At 36.9% G+C, this 8,730-nt stretch overlaps 1 protein-coding gene across 1 annotated transcript; it reads left to right on the top strand.

The window, feature by feature from the left end:
* On the top strand, positions 2,490 to 8,278 carry LOC109227182 (ubiquitin carboxyl-terminal hydrolase 3-like). The gene is made up of 9 exons (XM_019392241.1): positions 2,490 to 2,643; positions 3,199 to 3,330; positions 3,444 to 3,482; positions 4,325 to 4,436; positions 4,905 to 4,963; positions 5,050 to 5,124; positions 5,448 to 5,496; positions 6,273 to 6,349; positions 7,940 to 8,278. The coding sequence occupies exons 1-9, from the start codon at positions 2,572 to 2,574 to the stop codon at positions 8,024 to 8,026; spliced, it is 702 nt and encodes a 233-aa protein (XP_019247786.1). The 5' UTR covers positions 2,490 to 2,571; the 3' UTR covers positions 8,027 to 8,278.

Below are 8,730 nucleotides of genomic sequence, written 5' to 3'. Positions count from 1 at the left end.
GCCTCAAGGTGCTTTTTTACTATTGGTGGCGTCTCTTCCACCACGGATGTGGAAGCTCCTTTACCGAGAGATTTTGTGATGCTACAGTGAGGAGGGGTGATCCGGCTCGCCTAGGGGAGGCGTTGGGCGTTGTATCCTCGTCCTCTGCTTCAGAAATCTTATTGATGGTGTTCAGGAGGTTGGTTGTGAGGTCGCCCATTACTCTCGTTCTTTCTTCTCTATTATATGCCATATTAGATCTGTGCATACAAAGAAAGGAGATCCTGTTCTTGTCCTCTTTTTTTACGTTAGCAGTCCATGTTGGTTATAGATCTAGAGGAAACTAAAAATTTAACTTAGAAATCTCCACAGACGGCGCCAAATTGTTTGACCAAAAAGTATTAACTTTTGGTTGAAGCGATTATACTTGTTTATTAAAGGATTAAGCCTAGTTAATGATAATATCCCTAGATAAGGACTAATAGACGGCTAACGTTAGACAGATCTGGTATGGAATTAGCAATAGCATTTGTTAAATATTCCAAAAATTATGAGCAATAAAGGAGATATAACTAGCAATAAATCGCAATAAATGGCATTTATTTAAATAGGAGAAGGGGTTTACCTAATAAATAACGAACTAGGCGATTGTTCCTCCTGACAAAGATGAGTGGCAGATAGATCTTATAACATTCAAAATATCCTTGGATCTGATGGAAAAGTGTTGAATAACATAAGCAAGGATATTGCTAAAAAGGTAATCTTCGTATCTTTGCAAAAGTGAGAGAATCTTTCTGTAAAGTCTGCTCTTATTACAATGAATATCACATGCCTTTGGTCATTCTCTTTTTTTCTTATTTGTATGGAACATACCCCCAACAAACCCTAATAGTACAAATGCAGAGAATATTCGATGTAATATTCTCTTTAATATTCTGTTCTAATAAACTAGCCGTTACAGCTCTTTCTGCGTTGCTCGACCTCGACCATTGTTAGCATCTCGATCATGAGCCTCACTATTTCCTGGTCGACCTCGACTGACTGTTTTCTCGATGTTACTTTGCCCCAAGTACTGAGACAAATTTCAACCTATACAATATATAAAGAACTATATTACATATATTATTAATAAATATAATATATTAGCATACTCAAATCATATACTAGTATAAAATAGGGCGAATAGCCTAGTAAACCCCTCTATTTGTTCTGCTTTGTCATTCCGGTCCTTGTACTCTACGGAGTTTCATCTAGACACTTCCACTTAATCAAAATCTATATTTTAAACCCTTCCGGCACTGCGTATTCCTCACTCGCTCTGAAATACATGACACATCATATCCACATCAGATAATGAATACCAAGTTAGAAAAAGAAAAAACAAAGGCAAAACCCCTCCCTGTTTTTGCTGTTTGCTTTCCTTCTAAGCAAATACGTCCAATACCATTCAAAGAATACCTTTCAAAGCCACACTTCATCTTCACATTTGAAATTTTTGGGGAATTGTTCAATGGTTAAAGGCAATATAAATTTATGTCTTCTTCTTCCTTTTCAGCAACCAAAATTCGAAATCTTTTTCAACTTTCTGTAACCAATACATAAAAAGATAAATACAATCTTTATAGATAATTTTGAACATAAATCTGAAAAGAATAATTGAATCGAAATGAAAATCTTGGAGAAGAAGACTAAAAAATGTTATCCCGATGGTTTGTGAGAGATGAAATCTAAAGTGGAGGTTTCTCTCCTCTGTCCCTTTGTTTGGTGACCACTAGTGATTCCCAACGAGTGCTTCTTGATTCAGTGAAATTTTTGGGGTATAAAAATGGATGCTTTCTACTTAGAGTTTGTTTCAGTAGACGAGAAAGAGATGAAAGATGAGAGAAGTAAGAACAGTGGAAAGGAGTTGGAGGCGATGTGTCGTCGATGACCCTTTCCGATCTACTCCGCTGGTGGTGTAGCAGCTGCCTCAGGCGGTGAAAGTTTTCTTTTGTCGTTTCTGAGTCAATAGATAGAGGAGAGCAAGTAAATATTTACTGGTGTGGTGTTAGATTTGGCAAGGTGAGCTTTTCCGATGAGATTTTCGGTGAGGGATTTTGGGGTGGAGACATGAACGGGAAAGAAGGGGAACGATGTGCAAATATTTCTATTTTTTTCCTTTTCCTCTTCTTTTACTTTTTTTCCTTCTTATTTTGGTCTCCTTTTCAATCTAAATCTATGAATTCACGCTCATTATATGCGTGCATTGCGCACATTTTGTCCAACTCAGCTGTCAAGTTGCCACATATGCTCAGTCAACGGTCAGAGAAGTTTAAAATATAGATTTTGATCAAATGAAAGTGTCCAGATAAAACTCCATCGAGTATAGGGACCAGGATAACAAAATGAAACAAGTAAAAGGGGGGTCTACTGGCCTATTCTACCTGTAAAATATAAAAATTAAAAAACAGAAAAGAAAAAGGGGTCGACTCAAGAAAATGATAAAACCCCCACCATAAAGCCTTTCCCAAAACTATATATAAAGGGCACAAAGCAGTCGTAGTAGAATACAATACAGGTTTTTGTTGCAAAAATAGAGAGGAAGCGAAATCCATGGCGGATAGTGATAGTGCTTGCTCTAAGAGATGGCTTCCTCTTGAAGCTAACCCTGATGTCATGAATCAGGTACCCCTTCGTTTCACTCCTTTCGCTTATCTCTTCGATTTCAAAAAATATTTACAATCTTGACTGGAATGAACCTAATACACCCTCCGTACCAAAATCATGATGTAGCCGATTTTTCTTAATCACTAATCGGACATTCCTTAACTTTTTAATTGTAAAAATTGCAAAGTCATATTTTTTAATAGTTAAAGACAGTTAAAAAACATACTAAAAATTGTAATCAAAGTAGTAATACTGTCATGTAAAATGGGATCTGGGAGATTAATGGTGTAATTAGAAGTAAAAATGCAGTAAAGCTCAAAATCTGATTTGTATCTGCTAATTTGATCAACGGAGTATATTTCCTACTATGTCATGAAGTGGTGAATGCCCTTTAGCTGATGAAGTAGATTTGATATAGTGTGGCTTCAGTATGTGAAGCAACAACGAGATGGTATTTCATTTCTTAACCCAGGCTAAGAAGCATTTAATCAAAAATTATACAAATGAGAAGGGGGAAAACCGTATAATGACAGTAATGAAGTTTGTACTTTTTCTTGCTTTTTCATTGAGCAGTTTCTGTGGGGTCTTGGTGTTCCACCGGACGAGGCAGAGTGTTGTGATGTTTATGGGTTAGACGAAGAACTTCTGGAGATGGTGCCGAAGCCCGTGCTTGCTGTTTTATTTCTCTATCCTCTTACACCACAGGTTTGGTGTTATTGTCAATCTAACGTTTTCCTGTGCAAGATTTGTAGTTCAGTTTGATGTTAACTGGTATAAATGTCATGATCCTGGTCAGCTAATTAATGTCGCATGTACAGAGTGAAGAAGAGAGAATACAAGAAAACAGCAAAACAAAGGTGATTTTAATGACCATTACTTTATAAATTACAGCCTGTCTTTTAACAGGAACTTTAGCTCATAAGTTTCTTCATGCATTGTACACTTGATGCACATCAAATTGTTTCCATAGAGTAAGATAAAACTTGATTCGGTTAGTCAAATTATGCCATGAAGTCTCTCTTGTTTCTGAGTGCGCTACTAGCCGGTGTTGGTCAATTGTTAAAAATGTCATTTTCCCTGCTTTTACTTTAATGCAGTTTTTGATGTGACACTTTGTATATATTCATCCTAGGAATTTCCTCCCCCTTTTTTCATTTTTCATTTTTTGGTCCTCTTCTTTTTTCTTTTTTTTTGGGTCCTCTTTTGAGTTACCCCACTATGTGGGATTATATGTTGTTGTTGGCCCTCTTTTGAGTTTGGGGTCCCTATCAGTTGCCAAAGTCCTTTCTCTGTCTTAGATCTGATTATTTCCTTTGTTCCTTTTTGGTTGTTTTCGTGCTCTGTAGAACATTCTCTAGTTCTTTGAACTGTGGCTCTATCTTGATTGGCTGCTCTCGTAAACCATACCACTGTGTCTAGGCGGTCCGTTAGACAGGTTGTTTGCTAAATGGGTTTTGATAGACACTGCAAGGTGATGCTTCGTGAAAACAGGACTTTAGTTTGTATTTACACCACTCTCATAAATCAATCCTCACTACAGCATCCATTTTTCCCCTCTAGTTGTCCTGAGATACTTGATAATCTGTTTCTCCTCTACTTATTAGAGCGAGTTGCACTGTAGCAGTTTGAGCGTATTTTACTTTTATGCCATTTATTTGGCTTCATAATTCCATAACTATTCTTGAGATGTTGCTGGCAGGTGCAGGATCCCAGTAGTACAGTTTACTTCATGAAACAAACAGTGGGAAATGCATGTGGAACAATTGGCCTTCTTCACGCTATTGGGAATATCACCTCTCAGATAAAACTTAGTAAGCCATTTGATGTTTTATATATTTCATGAACTGGTTCTCGTCATGTAGGTTTCTACTCTTTGCATTAAATAAGTGATCTTAGAGGCGGGAATCCTTATGATTTTCTGGTAGTACCATAACTGGATAGTTGCACAAGTTGTATAGTACTGTTTCTTAGGAGCTTGATTCGTCATGCCATAATTAATGATAGTGTTAAGGGGAAGGCTTTTAAGTCAAACTATTAAGATATTTTTGTGAAAGGCCTGACTGGGGAAAGATCTTTGAGGTTTTTGGTGGTTAGATGAAATTCTCTGAACTATGATAATTACACAAAGCTCCTTCATTATTGACATTCTTGTCAACTTACGAAGATATACTTAATTTTTTCTTCATGTTTTCCTCTATCCTTTTTCTCTTCCCTTTTGCTGTCCTTGTTTTTCTGGTTCTTTTTCCCCATTTTTGACATGCTTATTTTTTGTTATTTAGCCGAGGAGTCATTCTTGGATAGGTTCTTTAAATCAACTGCTAGCATGGACCCAATGCAGGTATCAGTTATGGCTTCATTGCAGTTACCGACCAGTCATATCCATCTCTTCATCCAATGCTAATACATTCGAGTATAAATTTGCAGCGTGCTTTGTTCCTTGAAAACGATAGAGAAATGGAAGTTGCTCATTCAGTGGCAGCTACTGCTGGTGAAACTGAGGTCAGAATTGAAAAATATGTGTTTCTTGTATATCTCAAATAAACAGTTCTCATCCTAACTCCACCTATGCGAGCTCGCATAGAGGTAGGAAGTTCGATTAAAGGAGTAGGGTGGCGGTATGTTTACTACTGCCGTAAAAGTAATCGTATCATAAATCCCGTAAAAGGAATAGATATAAAGGATTTGTATAGACGAGTCCCTTGGAAATGATAAGTCCTTTTGTTGGTTTAACAATCCTATGTATATGACGTAATGCATGTCTATATTTCTTTTTGATGTTTTTCATGTGTTATGTGGATCAATGTTGTGATCTCTTTCTGCAGGCCTCAGAGGATGTGAACACTCATTTCATCTGCTTCACGTGTGCTGATGGTATTTCCTTTTCCACCCCGTTCCTTCTCTCTCTCTCTCTCTCTCTCTCTCTCTCTCTCTCTCTCTCTCTCTCTCTCTCTCTCTGTTTGCGTGCGTGTGTAGATATATATATGTTTGTGTGATTCATTGAATTCTGCATTCTGCTTTTTTAGTTAAAAAGGGAGTTATTTGTCATCGGGAGTGTAAAGTAAGTTCTTGGGCATTACAAACTTTCTGCTAGACTGCTAGTATATATTAATATGGCTTTGGTGTAGAAAGTTTTCATTTACCTTTTTTTGAGTATCGTTGGAAGTAAACTGTAAGTCCTCCATTTTGTCGTTGTCTGCACGATGTGTTTAAGGTGTTCATTTGATATGGAGCACAGTAGCACCTAGAGGGTCTGGGATCTTCATCACTTTACATTTCCCTAGCTGTAATTTTCTTGTGAAAATGTAGTAGAAGCTTGTATTTGTGCTAAGACAATGGTTTCAACATGTCTGCTAGGCCAATTACCTCCTTTAGAGAACATTTTGCCGTCCATTGATACTCACAGGAAACCTCTTTTCCCTCTGTTTAACAATAACAAATTAGGGAGCACTAGGAGCCATTTACTGTTATGGGAGATCAAACCTATTGCATCATAATTTGTTTCTGGTTCTACTTGTCATAAAAATGAAGACTATGTCTTTGTCCACAACTTCAATAATAGTGATTGTTGTCTAGACAACTCAGCTTTGCTTGACCCCAGCTCCTGATGGCTGAAGAATTGGAAGTTACACAAGCTTGTCATATTGCAGGACAACTCTACGAGCTTGATGGAAGGAGGTCAGGACCTATTTCACATGGCGCATCCTCTCCAAACAGCTTATTGAAGGTAAGTACTTACGTCCCTGCTCTGCTTTTTGGAGAAGGAAAATGTATTTTCATAAGCATTACATGATGGACTTCGTGATTGCTTTCCTTTTAAGTTCACGGCCTGATGATAATTTAGTCAAATAGATGGGGAATCTGTCTAATTTCCGTGTTTCATATCCAAACCTAATTCCCCTTAATTTGCCTAAAAGATGTATGGAATTTTTTAAATCTTACAAAAATAATTGTGCTGGAAAATTGAAAATTAAGTGGCACTCTACCTGTTCAAAATTAAGCATTCATATTACACCTCATCTTGTTCAGGATTAAGGCATACTAGTTTTTGTACTACTCTATATGTAAGCAAGTTGAGCCAGAGAACTGCCACAATGCCCTATTTTCTTCGAAAGCTAGAACTCTATATGTACCGGTATTTAGGTGTGACATATGATGCTTGAAAGGGATAAAATGGGAAATATATAGATCTAAAATCAACGCGAGGAAAGTTATCTTAGAAAATCTACTAATCAAAGAAAGTTATCTTAGAAGATCTACAATCGTTCAAAATCAATGTAGATTTATCTAAGAAGAGAATAGAATAGAAGCAAGAAATTCATCAATTAATTGGAATTAAGGTTTAGTTGTTGTTACTCCTACGTTGAATTTACTGGTTTTTCAGAAGTCCTTTTATTTTGGTATTGTGTATGGCTGTAGAGATTAGTGTGGAATTTTCAGAACATGTAGTTTTGGGTTGTTTCTAACTATCTATTACTCCCTTTATTTCAATTTAGATGAGGTAGTTTGACTCGGTACAAAGTTTAAGAAAAAAATAGTAGACTTTTAAAACGCGTGGTCTTAAAAACTCAAGGAGTAAAAGCTTTGTGGGACTATGACATTTGTGTGGTTATAAAAGCTTCTCATTAAGTGTGAAATGAAAAATTTAAAGTTGAATTACTTCCAATTGCAGAAATGTGTAATTCTTTTTTGGAACGGACTAATAAGGAAAGTGTGTAATCTAAATCTAAATTGAAACAGAGGGAGTATCAGAAATTATAACACTGGAATTAGATGGACCTAAAGCAGAGTGGATATGGAAGATTCATTCATATAGCTAATCCAAACTAAATTGAGATTAAGATTTAGTTGACTGATTGATATATGCTTTTGATATATTTCTTTGCGAGCGTAGTGTTGTAAGTTGCCAAGTTAAATGTCCTTAAATATATCCATCTTTGGAGGCCTTCCATGTAATTGAATTTTCGAACTAAAGCCCTTGCCCAATCAAGATGGATAAACATGTATTCAAGCAGACCGTAGATTTCCATTCTTGCCAATGTCTCAAGACTTGGAAGGAGATATATTTCTTTCTAACCGAATGTGTTGTAGAATTCCTTTAATATCCCTTTAATCCCTTTACTAAAGATGGAGGCAGCATAGCGATCGTAGATAAAGCTTGTTTATGATTTCGCACCGGAACAAATAGGTGCCCTTTCTTGAAAATTTTACACCACTGTTTCATCTGCCCATCATGTAGCTACTATGGTTGCATCAGTTACATTGACCAAGTCTTTAGAAATATCATGTTGACGTATTGCCTTCTCTGTTATTACAGGATGCAGCTAAAGTTATCCAAAAGATGATAGAGAAAAATCCAGACTCAATCAACTTCAACGTTATTGCCATTTCGAAAAGAGTTTGAACCGAACAGAGAGCTTTATGGCTGAGATTTTAGCTTTGGGAATGTAGTGTATAAGAGCTAAATACGTATTTATTTCTCACCCTTGACAACACCTTTTTCTGCTTTCTCGTACCATGTTTCTTTCTTTCTTGTTGGTGGTGCATATATGTGCAATCAGTTTATTCCGAGAAACGAGGATTGCCACTATTGGCGAATAACTCCGCTGCATGTTTGCAGTAATTTCACGGCTGGCCAATAATTTTTTTGCCTTAACTGCCAGATGACTTTGCTTAAACAAGTCTTGACGTCGAGCTACGATGGCTTCGAGGTTGGTCAGCAAGAACTGTAAAGTAAAGGCAATAAAGTTAAGAAACAATTCTGATGAGTAATGAGCAAGAAAGTAAGAGAGTATATTCTATTGCCAATGATTGATGATGTTACAAATGATTGGGGTCCCCTTTATATAATAGGGGAGCCATAAAATAAGGTACATTTTTATTTACAGTAAGGAATCTTATTGGGACAGCTGTCTAACCACCTAGTACGAATTCGTACTAACTTGTACAAATCTATTCTGGAATTTACGCCATGATCTTGGGATGTGGCGGGAATGTTGCTCTTTCTGTTACAAACCCATAACGACATTATTTCGGGGTCGGTCATACTCGGCTTCGGTGCCCATCGCGCACTTCGATCTTCGAGCCTTGTACTCTGTCATCGGGCTC

The sequence above is a fragment of the Nicotiana attenuata genome, chromosome 6 (genome assembly GCF_001879085.1).
Source record: "Nicotiana attenuata strain UT chromosome 6, NIATTr2, whole genome shotgun sequence".
NCBI lineage: Eukaryota > Viridiplantae > Streptophyta > Magnoliopsida > Solanales > Solanaceae > Nicotiana > Nicotiana attenuata.
This window is presented reverse-complemented; position numbering and strand designations above follow the sequence as displayed.